Source organism: Meles meles, chromosome 4 (genome assembly GCF_922984935.1).
Source record: "Meles meles chromosome 4, mMelMel3.1 paternal haplotype, whole genome shotgun sequence".
Classification (NCBI taxonomy): Eukaryota; Metazoa; Chordata; class Mammalia; order Carnivora; family Mustelidae; genus Meles; species Meles meles.
Genome location: NC_060069.1, coordinates 45,987,971 through 46,004,367, shown reverse-complemented (window position 1 = coordinate 46,004,367; position 16,397 = coordinate 45,987,971). Strand labels below are relative to the sequence as shown.

Below are 16,397 nucleotides of genomic sequence, written 5' to 3'. Positions count from 1 at the left end.
TCCACTTAGGCAAGCTCATAGCATCAGGTAAAGAGTTCACCACTCCCAGCCGGGGGTGCTCCTACATGGAGACATCTGAGGACAGCTGCCCTCGGGCCAAACTGTGGCCTGGAGAAACATGTTGCTATCTTGGGCCCAGGAGAAAGGAACTCCAATGTCATGCCCAATGCCAGGACTACCCAAGGGTTCTGGGTTTAGAATGGCAGGACATACTGGGTAAAAAGGACTCCTTCCTCACCTCTCTGCCATCTTCCCCGATGGCCCCAGGATCAATCAAGCGGGACACCATCAGTGGAATGATGCCCATGTTTCCGGCTCTGGGCTTACTTCCTTTTGGCCCCTGGCAAGTCTTGGTACATGTCCCCCAGTTGCTATAAATACTCTGAAAACATTTTGGAGACCCAGATTTACCTTGGAGAGAAGATGTCTTTTGCCTTTGACAGGCCCCATCTTTCCCAGATTCTCTGGGACAGAGAATGAAAACTATACGGTGAACTAGCTCTTACACACATTTTTTTTTTTGGACCCTTTTTGTCAGGGGCCTGTCAGCATCACTCACGGAGGTCTAAGGGGATTTCTTATTTGCCTTGTGGGACAGAGGCAACTAGTAAGAGCCAGTCAGGATTTCCAAATCCTTACAGGACCTCCTGAAGTTCTTCCTGGACAAACACAGAAACCTGAAATTCTCCATGTCACGGTTTTTACTTCTGAACTGACAGACCACTTGTCGGGACAAAGACATGAGTTGCCACGAGCACAATTTCTTTACCGGTGTGAGTACGTGGCTGGCAGGAAGGGTGGTGAATTTACATGGCTAGCACTCAAGGAGGGCGATAACTGTGCACCAACAGCTCAAGTCTTAACAAGCAGGCCACAGGCAGCAGGAGCTCCAGAGAGCCCTCCAGACCCAGGGTGACCTATCTATGTACGCTGACATTGCCTCCCATATGGGAGGATTCTGAACTTCAGTGTCTAGCCGACTGGAACACTGATGGAGAACTTTACAACCCTGGAAAGATCACCAGGTTCCGTTACACTCAGCTGTTCAATCGAAGGATCTCATCTCGGAACTATTTCGCTTCCCCCAAATGGAAAGTGAAAATTAAAAACAGATAGAGGCAGAACATGCCCAGAAAAGGCCCAGGCAGAGGGGCCTCTGCTAAGCAGCAGACAGCTTGCTGGCAGAGAAGCGTGTGTGTCTGTGGGGATCTCTGCTGTCTGCCTCTGACTGGGTCGTTCTGGGGGCCGCAGGGTGGGGGGATCTGCTAACATCTCCCGTCCAGACCAGAACGTACCCACATCGTCTCCTCCAGCCCTGGCAGCTGGGCTGCCAGGCAAGGGCAGGCTGGCAGGGCATCGAGGGGCCATCCTGGCTCATGGGGACCCATCTCCACCAGCCTGTCTTCTCCAGTAAAAGCCTGGGATGGAGGATACTAGTGATGTCCTGTTTCTTGGTCTGGATAGTGGTTACACGGGTGTGAACTGTTTGTGGAGAGCCATCACGTGATCTACACAGGCGCACTCCCACGTTTCTGTACGTGTTATACTTTGGTAAGAAGCTAAAAGAGACAAACCTTAGGGATGAACATAAGGACCCCCTCCCCCACCACACACACACCCCTGGTGCCAGGGTGCTTTCTCCATCCAGTACCAGTAAGCTGATTTTCCAGGTTGTTAAAGGTCAGACATTCTACATATCTTATTCCTCAAAGGACCAACATTTTCCAAGAAAAACTTGCAGTTTGGAAATCTCTGCGAGGCTGACGTGTTGTCCAGGAGCCTCTCTTCCTTTTCCGGGTATCGACCCCGTGAGAGATGCTGAAAGCGGCTCTCTCTGCGGGCATGGAGGGACATCTTTCATGGCGTCCTGAATGCCAGGTGCTTGGCAGCTCTGAGGAACCCAGCTGAGGGGGTGGAGGCCTTCTGTGAGGAGAGAACTCACCCTGCCTTCAGGAGCAGAAAATCAAGGGAGACTTTTCATTTGCAGGGACCGGGGAGAGCCATGCCACGGCCGGGAGCGGAGGAAGGGAAATCAACTTACATCCTACTTGGGAGAGAAGCCGTCCCTATGGAGAACTATTCCCACAAAGTGAGCAGGCGTGGTGATTGAGTCTACTGAGGCCAGCAGGACCAGGGACGCAGGGAAGCTTGTTGTTGAAGGAGAGCTGGTGAGGCTGTGGAGAAGGACTTTCTCAAATGAAGCCCAGGGATGAGAATGAGAAACCCCACGGGGTTTTGCCATGGCCGGTGGGATCTCCCTGGTGGGAGGAAGTCCCATAAGAGCTGGTTCTCCTCTAGTTCTCTAGAGGAGAACCAGGCAGGTCAGGAAAAGGTGGGGCACACCTTTCTCTCGGGGACCAGCGAGAGGGAGCGGGGGTCGCTCTGCAGACCCAGGGGTGGAGGCGCAGCGATGAAACTCCCAGATCCTCCATCAGCCACACGGTTCTCCAGCCCTGCCCCTGCCCCGCCTCTTTAGCACTCATTGGGTGCCTTCATCTGCATCAGGACTGTGTGGTCCCTCTTCTTGCAACAGCAACAGCAGATGCAGGCAACCAGAGAACAGACCAGGGCAATGATGCCGATGACAATGGCAGCGATGGCCAGCCCACTCTGGGCCTGGGTCATGCCCCATGTGCCGCGGTCTTCGGTGACCTCGATGGTGGTCAGATCGGTGTAGTCCTCCACGGGGCTGGTGAAGTCAGTGGTGGAGATGGAGGTGGTATCAGGGTAGCTGGGTGTGTCTGGGTACTGTGGTGTCTCGGGGTAGCTGGGCACCTCAGGGATCACTGGGACCTGGACACTGGGGACAACCGCGTTAACGTTGATGATGATGAGGGACTGGCCTCGGACGCTGGGTGGGCTGAAACACACCGGGAGAGTATCCGTCCCCAACCTGGGCTTGTTGAGCAGGAGCCAATTGTGGAGCGGAAGGATGTCTGAGTCACACCTCCAGGGGTTGTCGTAGAGCCGCAGCTCACACAGGTTCCCCAGGTGATCAAAGATTCCCATGGGCAGGTTCTCCAACTGGTTGTTCTGCAGCTGGATGGTCATGAGGCCATTGACATGGGCGAAGATATTCCCCGGGAGCTGTCTGAGGCGGTTGTTCTGCAAGGAGATGTTCTGCAGGTTGACCAGCATGCGGAAGACACTCCCGTCCAGCTCTTGGAGCGCGTTAGTGTGGAGGGACAGCTCCCGAAGCTCCGCCAGCCCATTGAAAGCATCTGGGGAGATGTAGTTGATCTGATTACGGCTGAGGATCAGCACCTGCAGCTGGCGGAGGTTGCTGAAGACGTTGTCTGGGATTGAAGTGATGTGGTTGTCGTAGAGCCAAAGCTCACGCAGGTTGTGCATCGGCCCAAAGATCCCCGGAGAGAGCTCCTTCAGGGAATTCCCAAAAAGGGTGAGACGGTTGAGCTGGGGCAGCTGCATGAAGATGCCAGGAGGCAACTGGGAGATGTGGTTGTTGGACAGATAGAGCTTCTGGAGGTTACGGTTGTTGTGGAAGAGGCCAGGGGAGAGCATACCAATCTGGTTCTGCTGGAGAGCCAGCTCCTGGAGGTTTCCGCACCCATCGAACGTGCCCATGGGGATTTCAGAGAGCCTGTTCTCATACAGCCGGAGGACCTGGAGGTTGCCCAGGTGCTGGAAGATCCTGGGCGAGAGTTGGGTGAGGCTATTTTTGCCTAGATTGAGCTTCGTGAGGCCCACCAGGTGGTCGAAGACGCCGTCGGGGATATATTCCAGGTGATTGCCATGCAGCTGTAGCTCTTTGAGGTTGCTGAACTGGGAGAAGTGTGCCGGCTGGATCTGCACCAGCTGGTTGCTGGAGAGAAGGAGCGACTCGAGGTTGTTCAGGCCGTGGAAGAGGCCAATAGGCAGAACCTGAAGCTTGTTGTTGGCAAGGCTGAGGTAACGCAGGGAGCCTAGGTTGCGGAAGGCACCGGGCATGATGTGGGACAGCTCGTTCTTCTCAATCCTCAGTGCGATGAGGGCCGAAATGTTGAGGAACGGGGACTCGTTGAGTTCGGTGATGTGTGTGTTGAGGATCTGCAGGCTCATGGCATTCCAGGGCAAGGGGGTGGGCACCGCCACAATGCGCGCCCCCGAGCACTCCACCTGGGAGGCCCTGGAGCAGGTGCATTCACTGGGACAGCCATAGTAGGCCAGCCCCACACTCCAGGCTTGGCAGCCCACCAGCAGAAGAAGGTAATGTTTCAGCAGCATGGCCTCTGCAAGGGGAGAGAGCGCACGTGAGTCAGGGTCATCTCACCGACACTACCGTTATAGTTAAGCCAACATCTTTGGTGCCAAACACTGGCTTGCCTTCGAATGCCATCATCACAGACCCCAACTTACGCAACCCATGGTCTGGTCGGTCAGTCTCTTCCACCTTCTCCCCACGCCTTTGCCCAAGCAATTCCCCACACCCAGGGTACTCTTTGTCCTCATCTGAATCTTTCCCATACTTCAAGTCCAGCTCAAATGCAGTCGCCTCTAGGAAGCTTCCGCAGATACCGTGATGACGTCAGCATTAGTTACCCTCCCATGCAGGGGTTCTTCTCCGTGTCCACTAGGACCATGCCACAGCTGGCACCGTATGGCATTTGCTGTGTTCCTATCTGTGTCCTTCTCTAGTCGATAAGCTTTTCAAGGGCAGGGATGTTCATCTTTCATCCCTATAGGTCCCTTAAGGCAGGAACAGTATCTTGTCTGGATACAAAACCCCCGGATCACTCATCTGCGTATCCCCCAGAGCACCTGAACTTGCTGGCTGGACATGATCTCCTCAGGAGTAACAGATAGGAGATGAGACCGAATAAACAGGGCCTGAACCTGGGAGAAGATGCTAAGACGACACCCTTGGAGGTCTGCTGGGCAAGCAGCAGCAGCCAGCTAAGGTAGGGCGCACTGCCGATCCGGTGGAAAAGGCTACAAGGCAAGCTCAGCTCTTCCCCTGCCTGGCGCCCCACCCCCACCCCCACCCCAGCACCGCCCTGCCCAGCCCCATTCACCAGGACCAACAACCTGGCCCTTTGTGAATCCGTTCACAGGTGCTTAATGGAGACTTAATTCAAACCACCTTCCCAATGAAAGAAAATGATCTGGGCCACTTCCTGTCTCACTGGAAGAGGCTCTTGTGGCTCAGCCAATGCCTGGAGCCAGCCTTCTGAGTACTAGTTCCAGTTTCCACAAGGAAACATTAAGTGACCTTGAGTAAATCCCAGAAAACCTAAGGTGCACTTTGAGCTCAAAGGGGATAGGGCCAGATCCTCCCACAGGCGTGGAGTTGATCTGGGGGTGGAGCCCAGTTCATGAAAGGTTGAATGTTTGAGGTCAGGGGTGACGAGAATTACCTACCTACATACTTAAAGGTCACGCATCCAATGTGGTGGGGATGGGAGGTCTGGACGGAGCCCTACATAGTTAAGAACCACTAACCAGCTGTTGGACCTTGAAGGAAACTTGGAGCCTTCAAGCTCAGCTTCCTCGTGTGTTGAAAGGATAACCTCTGCCCCCTTTTGAGGCCACCGAGAGGAACAAATAGTTGAATGGATGTGAGGGTGTCCCACACAGTGCTGTGCAAATGCGTGCGACTGTCCAGGCTCATCCACAACATGGACTCTGCCAGGCAGGAAGGCCTCAAAGTGGTTTTGATCTTGGCATTCTTACTCCAGGGACTAAGGATTTCTGTGTCTGTGTAGAGCAGCCTCTGTAACTTCCATCTGAGGTTCAAAGGAGTCTGTAACTTCCAAAGAGTTAAGAGCTGCTGATCATACGTTCCCACTATTTTATGGGGATGAAGGAAGCAGGGAAAATGAGGCTCAGACCTTAAGGCCTGGAGCTCCAGATTCTTGGGTGAGCACTTTGATGCTCTTTTAACACAATGCATCTCCTTTTAATGAGTAAAAATCGAGTCAGAAGAAAGAATTTCAAGTGATGACGTGTAGGACATAAACTGGCTGGGTGGAGAAGGTATTTTTCAGGCTCTCTTCCTGAACTCATGGGGTCCTAGTCTTGGCCCACGACTCAGAATTTTCCAGACTTCCCCACCTGGCCTTGAGTCAGTATACCTTTATCCTGCCCTGTGCCGACAAGCCTGCTCTGAGGACAGAACCCAAGTTCACCCACCCAGACCTTGATTTTTTTTTTTAATTTATTCACAGCCATCCAAGCCCTGACCTGTTGTAATCTTGCATTAAAAACTTGATGGAGAGGGGCGCCTGGGTGGCTCAGTGGGTTAAAGCCTCTGCCTTCAGCTCAGGTCATGGTCCCAGGGTCCTGGGATCGAGCCCCGCATGGGGCTCTCTGCTTGGCAGGGAGCCTGCTTCCTCCTCTCTCTCTGCCTGCCTCTCTGCCTAGTTGTGATTTCTCTCTGTCAAAGAAATAAAAATTAAAAAAAAAAACTTGATGGAGAAAAGAAAGAATAATAATTTGGCCAATAGAGTCTAGATGCTGAGGCATGGGGCCAGATGAAGTTATGGACACATCTAGAAGGACGAACCTACCTAGACAAAAGTCAAGTCCAGAACCTGAGAGTGGAAAATGAACAGGCTAAACAGAAGGCACAGAAAAAGTGACTCAACATCCACCCTAGGAGAAAGATTTAAGGCTTTTTATTGATAGTAACAGAGAAAGGAGACTGTCCAGAAAAACAAATGTGATCTTAGCTGGCACCATCAACAGAAGTATGAAGTATGGAACAAAGGAGGTGACCCTCTTCCTCTGCCCTGCCCCAGTCAAGCCACACTTGTCCTGCCATGCTCAGTCCCACACTGAACTTCAAGAAGATTAATAACAAAACTGTCTCTTGAAGGCCTGCCAGAGAAGGGCAAGGGGAGGGTCAGGAGTCCCAGAAACCAGAATATCTGAGCATCCGTTGAAGGAACTGTGCATGGATAGCTAGAAGAAGAGCATCTGTAAGGAAGCTACTGGCACTTTCCAAAGATACAGGAAGGACTGCCCTGGGACTCACTATGGCTTCCGAGGTCAAAAGTGGTGTGTCGAAGCTCTGAGGCAGCAGATTTCAGTTCACCCCCAAAGAGAGCTTGTCTGAATCAGAATGGACAACCCATGGAGGGGGTAAGCTCCCCATCACTGGAAGTGTTCAAGCAGAGGCTGAGCAACTGTCTGGAAAGGAAGCTGGACAGAAGATCCCTATACCTGCTGGGTACGGAACTGGATGACAGCTGATGGCCTGTCTATCCCCAGGACTTCAGGATTCTAAGGCTGAGTTCCAGAGCCACGATATGAGATCCATCTACCAAGATGGATCCCAGGGGCCTGGGTGGGCAGGTAGGAGTGTCTGGCCATCCCCCTGGTACGTGTGTGTGCGAGACTGATTTACAAAAGGTGGAGCTCAGGGGCGCCTGATGATGTACTAGTTGGTACTTAGCTACCTTTAATGCCCACTCCTATCCCCAGGATGCTTCAGAATGGTGTCATAGCCCAACTGTCAGAGACTAAACTAAGGGTCCATAAAGGGGCAAACCCAAGGCAGTCTCTGTTCAATGTCCCCATCTGTCATGGAGGGTGTGGGAGGAGGTGCCCTTGGAGGACCCATCCCAGATCTTCTCTGCACCTGCACTCCCCAGCTGGGGTGGGAGTATCAAGTCAGCCCCAAGAAGGGCTCAGGGCCAGGGCAGGGTGCCTCCTGGCTTGGGAGGAAGAGAGAAAAGAGAATCCCCTTATGGGAACAGAGCCACTGTTGTTTAAAATGGACCACACTCAGCTTGACAAATATTGCAAGAATTTGCAGATTTTCCTTTTTATAAACCCTCATGTCTGCACAGTGAGTCTACCCTGGCCCCACATGTGGCGGTTTCCTGTTTTCAGCACTTGTCGCCGCCACAAGGCACTGACTGCTCCAAAGGCCCTCGGAAGAGCCCACCTCAAACCCAGCTGCAGAGCCCTCTCAGGAAGGAGGGGCCACAGAAGCAGGACTGGCCAGCCAGCTGCCAGCTGGGCCCTGGGATGTGGAGCAAGCAGAGCAGACATACTCAGCAGCCCGTGGCCCTCAGCAGCCCAATAGCCCACGCTGCCCAGGGCCGCTTGGCAGCTGTGACAAATGCCAGTTAAAGACCCACAAAGCTACCCTAATTATACCCTCCTCCCCTGGGCGGCCGAACGTGTTCCCCATCATTGCAACAACCCAGTCCAGCCCCCGTCCTAGGAGGAGGGCCAGCCGAGGATCTGTCGATGGCCCAGGAATTCCGTGAACCAAGCGGACAGACAGACTGCTCACCTGGACTCTCCGACGCGGTCCCTCCCTCAGGAATAGAAGTGCCTGGCCCAGGCACTTGGGCTGTGAGTCTCTTCAGCGAGAACTACCTGTGACTCATGACTGAACACATAATTAGCCTGGACTTTGTTGGTTGGTGGGGCTGGCACTTTTTGCTTTATTACCATCCTTCACATCCCCGAAACATGACGTCCCCTGAGAGGAGATGCTTTCTTATGTCACTGCCATGGAGCAAAGCCTCCGGAAAGAGCCCGGCAGACAAATGTGCTACTCTGGTCTTGATGCTAAATTGGAGTATGAGTTTGGGTAAATTCTCCAGGCCTTAGTTTCCCTCCTGTAAAGACTTCCAAGGGCCCTCAATAGCACTGATATCTTCTAACCGGAAATCTTGAAAGCAAATATTGCCTGAAGCCCACCATTCTCTTCATCCTCCCCCATACAGGTCACCCCGAATGGCCCAACACCTCCTGGCCTGGCCCCACCTTCACACGGAGCCCAGAGGAACTCATACCCAGCTACCTCGTTTCAGGAGTTTTCCTGGCGGGGAACCACTCCTTACCCTCCTACCCCCCAGTAATCAGTGCATCTTCAAATAGCCAAGAGCCATTGCATGGGATTAGGGAGCGTCTGGTCCTGCTCCGTCCAGTGCACCTGGGGAAACTGAGGCCCAGAGACAAGAGCTCCCTCCCTGGCCTGTACCCTCTCCCCAGAGAGATCTCCCTAAACGTGACATCATCGGCAGTGACAGGCTGCCCCATCCAGCCAAGGGAGGCATCGGGCTTGTGTTGCTGAGGGCTTCCGTCCCATGGCCTCACCTCCACACCTCCAGCCAGTATCCACTTCCATCAAGCTGCTCATCAGGCTCAGTCCAGCAGGTCCAAAGTCACCGATTGAGAGGCTCAATGCATAAAGACGCTCCCATCTCGTTAAGCAGGGGGTACCCACCCTACGCTCCAAATCAGCACATAAAAATCACCCGGAAGATCCTGGAATGCGTGCTTCATAGGCCTGACCGCACAGCACTGCAGCCGTGAGGATTAAAGGAGTACTCCCTACGATGCCCTTACAGTCCTCCGGGGCGCTGCTCTTGGTGCTCCACTAAATGTCAGTGACAATTCCTGTTCATTCTGCCGTGGAGTAAAACCGGGATCTCCACGGGCTCCACCCACACGGATCCTGATTCCTAGGTCTGGCTGGGCCCAGGATCTGCACTGTTTAACAAATTCCCCAGGTGACTCTGATGTACGTGCCTACCTTCGACACTCAGAAGCACGCCTTGGGGTCTAGCCCAGCCTCAAGATATGCTCCTGACCTGCGTCATTTACTGCCAAGAACGGAGAAACTGAGCTCAGGACCAGGGAGGCTGAAGTTGGGCCACAACCTCGCCTAGAGACCTCTACCCATATTTCCTTCCGCGGCCCTTTCTGCAGCTGTGTCAGAAACCCAGTATTGGTACTAAACTGAAGCCAGCCACAGAGGCTACTTCCAGAAGCAGTGCTTAGAGCCGGGGCATTGGCCTGCAAGGGCTTTTGGAGACTATCCAGTCAAACCAACTGTTTTTTTTGTAGATGGGAAAACTAAGGGGCCCAGAGTGGGGAGGGGACTAATCCAAAGTCATACAGTCCGTTGAAGATTCCCAACACCCAGAGCAGGACTCTACCTAAGTGTAGAGCTTGGTGAACCCCTGAATCTTATCACGAGGCTTCAGGACCTTATCAGCCACGTGTGTGACAGTGCCTGGAAGTGGGGAAGAGGCGGCTTTACTCCCTCTGTCCTAAAATGGCCTCAGGCTCATATACAAGTCACCCTCCAGCTGCCCAGCATTATTAACCAAGGTCAAGGGCCCCTCCCAACTCCCAGGCTGCACAGTTTGGGGGGGTGTTCTTCCCTAAAGCTGCTCTTATGCCCATGTTAGCTCAGTTTCACCTGGAGTGGCCTGGAAGAGTAGATGGAGGGAAGGAACAGAGGGGTTGCCAGGAGGGGTTAATTCCACAGTTTCAACACAAAGCCCCTTCAGGGATTTATCCGAATTAAGAACATTGCACCCCAAACACAAAGCATCCTGGAGCCTCAAGGGAAGACCGGCCACACTCTCACTCCCCACTTGGCTCAGCTGTGACCCATCTCTCCTGGACCTTCAAAGCCAAAACATTGTTCGTTTGTTTAAAAAAGAAAATGAGTAAGAAAAAGTAATTCCTTTCCAGCCCCAGGGTTTGGGGAGGTAGGGCTTCCGGCAGAGACCAGAGCAGGGCTATAATTAGCCTAGCAAAGCGGCAGGGGGTACAAACTTGCCAGCAGAGCAGGGAGAAGCTCCCACTCGGGGCTTGTAGGAAAGAAGCTACAGCCCCCTCCTCAGGCTGACACCTAGTGGACCCCAAATAGACAGAGATGGATGAATCCCCACAAGGCATCTCGGAGATGCTTTCTAAATCCTGTGTCCCCAAAGCCCGAGAGGCCATGAAACCAGAAGATACAGTTGTTGCTTCGTGGTCAGGATTCTGGGAAGCAATTTGCCGTGTGTAATCACAGCCTCGGGAGTACTTGCTGGCAGGACCGAGCTGGGACAGAGCTGGGACCAGGCTGGGACCGAGCTTCACCCCCGCCTCTGCTTATTTCTCCCCATCTGGATCTACTCCCACCCACAGGCCCCCTCCCCCTCCAGTTACTGAGCAAGACCCCATGGAGCGTACACCAGCCCTGGGGGAGCCTGGGGTGCCCTGACTTTCTGCGGGGCGTGTTCAAAACGCTCCCCAGTCCCGACCTCACTTACATGCTGGTGTCCTCATGGCCGAGCCTGCCCGCTGACTCAAGACCACAGGCAAATGGGACTGTCTGGCCTCGAATGCACCCCAGATGTCCTATCGGTGCAGAATGAGAGACGTGCCAGCACTTAGAGAAATTCTAGATTCTGGGGGCAGCGGTACCAACACCGATAGGAGCTGCGGGAGATGAAGACAGGATCCCAGATAATCCCAGGGAAGCTGGAGCCTGACAGACGGGCATCCAGCACCTTCAGCCTGAGGGACACCTTCTCCAAGAACATTGCAGCCTGCCCTGAGGGAACACATTTGGCCCTGGCTCGCTCACACTCTGGCACAGGCAGGAAAGCTCTAGGAAAGTTCCGGTTTTCCTCAGCTGGTTCCTTGGCCTTGTTCTGCCTCAGTATTTGGGCAGAGACACCAGTAAAGCTTCACCAGCGTCACTATTTTAAATGCACACCACCCTCATCACAATTCCTCTATGGCCCTGACCCCCTGCCCAGGACTGGCAGCATGGCCACACCCGGACATGTCCAGCTGGCCAGACGTCAAAGCCCCCCGAATGGGGTGGCCTAAACCACACACAGGCTCAGAACCCGAAACAACTCTGAGTCTGCCGCTGTGGTCCAAACTGGAAATCTGAACCAGGCACGCCACATCGGCTGAGCTCACTCCTGCATCAACTCTTAAGTCCCCAAAGAGGACAGATGTGTCTTCCGGGAACCCCTCCATGGGTCCCGGACAGACCGACATGCAGGTCGGGCCACCACAGGCCACCGCTGGGGAGAAGCAGTGTTCAAAAAGCCCAAATCTTTGAACAAGAGAAACTCTTCCCCCAGTGGAGCTAGTTCCACAAAGAGGTAAACTCGAGGGGTCACTGGTGTTCTAAATTCAGCAACTTTCAATACACTGTGCCCCCTGCAGAACTTCTGGTCAGCACCCCCAGATTGACCTCGTGGGACGGTTGAGGGTCAGTGGGGCAGGAGGCTGGTCGGGGAGCCGCCGCTGACGGGGGCTGATGGTCCCAAGCTGACTGGGCAGTGGGAGGCCTGGCCCGGCACCCCTCCAGCGTGGATCCACTTGGCCCCTTCCGGAGAACCCCCCCCCCCCCGGAGCGCACCCCCCAGCCCCCCGCCAGCCTTGCCCCGGGAGAGGCAGCGGCAGAAGGGTCCACGGGCAGTGGGGTGCAGGGATGAGTCGGCGCTTGCGGGTCGGTGGGAGGGAGGGAGGAGGCGGAGGCCGGCCTGCCCACTTACCAGCAGCGCGGCGCCCGCCTGCCGCGGACCAGAGGGAGCGCTAGAGCAAGACGCGGCTGGTTGACGGCTGCAGCAGGAGTGCGGCGGGCCGGCCCCCGCCGTATTTAACCGGTCGGGGCTGTGAGTCAGCGCCAGGGGGGCCGTGCCAGAGGGAGGGGCGGGCGGCCGGGCCGGGGGACACAGCCTGCCCGGCTGCCCCTTCCGTCACGGTTTTTTTTACGGGACACATTTTCCTCTTTTTCCCTTTCCTCCAAGACTGTCCATCTCCGCTCCAGAAAAGCATTGACTCTTTCTTTTATCTTTCAAACTTTTTATTAAGATGTAATTGCCGGAAAATTGGCACGAATGATACAAGGAACACTCTTATTTGCCTAACCCAATTTAGGGATTGTTCACATTTTGGCAAAAGCAGTTATTTTAAGTTCCAAAGAAAGATAGTTACTCCCCTCACCCCCAACAACCAGGTTCCGCCTAAAAGCAATGTTTCAATTCCCACGGACATGGTCTTCTGTTCCCTCGCTGCCCCCTCCCACATGTGGGTGTGGTTGAGGGGCAGATTTAAGAATGAGAAGCTCCCAGAGCCTTTCAACCCTGCTGCCCACTCCTTACTGCCTTAGTGGGGGACAAGAAACCGGTTCTGTTCTTGGTATCACTAAGGGAGCCTGGGGAAGAAGAGAAAGAGGTCCTCCTTGGTGAGGGGAGGAGGCTGCCAAACCCAGGCTTCTCCTCCAAATTGTAGCCTCAGTAAGGCAAGAGCTGCACTGGGCTTGAGCCACCTGCCTGAGCCACCTGGCTCAGTTTACCCTCTCAGCCAAGTGGGGAGAGTGATATTTACACACCATGCCTCATGGAATGCCAGGAGTCTTAATTAATGTTTGCACTGTGTTTTGAGATCTGCGATGAAAGGCAGACATAAAAGTGCGTAGTGTTATTACTGAAATAGTCACTTGGATGGCTTGCCGTGGTCAAGCCCAGGACCTGAATCACGGCACATTCCTCCTCATTGGAGGCACCATGATTCAGAGCCAGCAACAGAATGCACCCAGTCCATTAAGTGACATGAGCCCAGGAGGGACAAGGACTGCTTGGAGGGGTCTCCACACGGCACCCAGCCCCAGCTCTCCAACGAGCCTCCCTTCCAAATAATATTCCAGATTAAGAACTCCCTGCCTCTTACAACCCTGGCACTTCCGTATCTGCACAGTGGGGTTGTCAACTGCCTTTCCACAGAACCTGCTAGAATAAGAATACCATGCAACCCCCCCCCCATCCTTACCTTCTTTCCTTCCTTCCTGATTCTAACATTCAGCCACTCCGCACAGGGAGCTGTGGACAACAGGCATGAATCATATCTTTTTTGCCCATGAGGAATTGACACTCAGGGTGGAGAGAGGAAGGATGGACGATTATGAAGCACCTGCTGTGAATCAGAGCCCACAGTCTCCTTGTCACATCTCTACAGTGTCCTATCTACACCAAGTTTCTCAACCTCGCCACTATGGATACTTGGGGCTAGAGGATTCTTGGTTGTGGGGAGCTGTCCTGGGTACAGGCGTTCCTTGGAGTACTGTGGGTTCGGTTTCAGACCACCACGAAAAAGCAAGTATCACAATAAAGCCAGGCAAATGGATTTTTTGTTTCCCAGGGCATATAAAAGTTGTATTTACACTATACTGTAGTCTATTAAGTGTGCAATAGCATTATGCCAAAAATAGTGTACAGACCTTAGTTAAAAATACCTTACGGCTAAAAATGTTAACTACCATCCAAGCTTTCCACAAGTCATGATTTTTTTGCTGATGGAGGGTCCGGCTTCAATATTGGTGGCTGATGACCGATTGGGTGGTGGCTGCTGAAGTCTGGGGGCGGCTATGGCAATTTCTTAAAATAAGGCAACAATGAAGTCTGCCGCCTTGATCGACCCTTCCTTTTAGGGACAATTCATGTGCTACATGCAGTGTTGTTTGATACCATTTACCCACAGCAACACTTCTTCCAAAATTGGAGCCAATTCTCTCAAACCCTGCCTCTCCTTTATCAACTACATTTAGGTTCTTCCTGAACCCTTTGTTGTCATTTCAGCAGTCCTCATAACATCTTCCCCAGGAGTAGTTTCTATCTCAAGATGGAATCCATAAGAAGTAACTCCTCCTCTGTTCAAGTCTGATCATGAGATGGCAGCAATTCATTCTCATCTTCAGGCTCCACTTCTTTTTTTTTTAAGATGTTATTTATTTATTTGACAGAAAGAGATCACAAGTAGGCAGAGAGGCAGGTGGAGAGAGAGGAGGAAGCAGGCTCCCCGCCGAGCAGAGAACCCGATGGGGGACTTGATCCAAGGACCCTGAGATGATGACCTGAGCCGAAGGCAGAGGCCTAACCCACTGAGCTACCCAGGCACCCCAAGCTCTACTTCTAATTCTAGTTCTCTCGCTGTTTCCCCCACTCCTGCAGTTACTTCCTCCCCTGGAGTCTTGGACCCTCAAAGTCATCCATGAGGGTTGGAATCAACTTCTTCCAAACTCCTGTGAATATGGAATCACAAATGTTATTAATGGCACCTAGAATGGTGAATCCTTTCCAGATGGTTTTCAGTTTGCTTTGCCCGGGGTGGGGGGTGGGGTGGCTGGCTCAGTCAGTAGAGTCAGTCAGTAGAGCACGTGATTGAATCTGGGGGTCATGAGTTCAAGCCCCACATTGGGCATGGAGCCTACTTTAATTTTTTTTGGTCCAGACCCATCAGAGGAATTACTATCTATAGCAGGGAGGAAGGAAATATATTCCCTTTAAAAAAACATTTTATTTATTTATTTGACACAGAGAGAGAGAGAGAGAGCACAAGTAGGCAGAGTGGCAGGCAGAGGAAGAGGGAGAAGCAGCTTCTCCACTGAGCAGGGAACCCGATGTGGGGCTCGATCCCAGGACCCTGAGATCATGACCTGAGCCAAAGGCAGCCACCTAATGACTGAGCCACCCAGGCGCCCTGAAACATATTCCTTAAAAGTAAGACTTGAAAGTAGAAATGACTCCTAGATCCATGAGCTGTGGAATGGATGTTGTGCTAACAGGCAAGAAAACCTCACTATCCATCCCCATCCGAGCTCTTAGGGACCACGTACTTTGTCAAAGATCAGTAGTGTTTTTAAAGGAATCTTTTTTGCTGAGCAGTAGGTCTCAACAGTGGGCTTCAAATATTCAGTAAACATGTTGTAAACCGATGGGCTCTCAACCAGGTGCTGTTGTTCCATTTATGGAGCACAGGCAGAGTGGAGTTGGCATAACTCTTAGAGGTCCTAGAATTTTCAGAATGGTCAATGAGCACTAGCTTCAACTTCAAGTCACCAGGTGCCTTAGCCCTTAACAAGAGAATCAGCCTGTCCTTGGGAGATCTGAAGCCAGGCATTGACTTCTCCTCTCTAGCTATGAATGTCCTCAATGGCATCTTCTTCCAACAGAAGGTGGTTGTTTAGTGTGGCCATCATGGATGATCTGAGCTAGACCTTCTGGAGAACTCGCTGCAGCTTCTCCATCAGCACCTGCTGCTTCCCCTTGCACTTTCATGTTACGGAGACGGCTTCCTTAACCTTCATGAACCCACCTCTGCTGGCTTCTGACTTTTCTTCTGCAGCTTCCTCACCTCTATCAGCCTTCCTAGAATTGAAGAGAGTTAGGGCCCTGCTCTGGATTAGGCTTTGGCTTAGGGGGTGTTGTGTAGGCGTAGGGATCTTCTATCCAGACCACTTGGACTTTCTCTATTAACAGCAATAGGGTTGTTCCTCTCTCTATTTTTTTTTTTAATCATTCATGTGTTCGCTGGAGCAGCACTTTCAATTTCCTTCCAAAACTCGTCCTTTGTATTCACAACTTGGCTAACTCTTTGGTGCAAGAGGTCTAGCTTTTGGCTTGTCTCAACTTTCAACATGCCTTCCTCGTGAAGCTTAATCATGTCTAGCTTTTCTTTAGGCTTTTATTTATTTATTTGACAGAGAAAGACAGAGCGAGAGAGGAAACACAAGGAGGGAGAATGGGAGAGGGAGAAGCAGGCTTCCCGCCAAGCAGGGAGCCTGATTGAAGGCTCAATCCCAGGACCCTGGGATCATGACCTGAGCCAAAGGCAGACGCTTAATGACTGAGCCACCCAGA

General features: G+C 52.8%; 1 protein-coding gene across 1 annotated transcript; it reads right to left on the bottom strand.

The window, feature by feature from the left end:
- Positions 1-2,472: 2,472 nt before the first annotated feature.
- LRRC15 (leucine rich repeat containing 15) lies at positions 2,473-4,233 on the bottom strand. Its single transcript, XM_046001502.1, has one exon. The coding sequence runs from the start codon at positions 4,222-4,224 to the stop codon at positions 2,473-2,475; it is 1,752 nt and encodes a 583-aa protein (XP_045857458.1). The 5' UTR covers positions 4,225-4,233.
- Between the last annotated feature and the right edge of the window lie 12,164 nt (positions 4,234-16,397).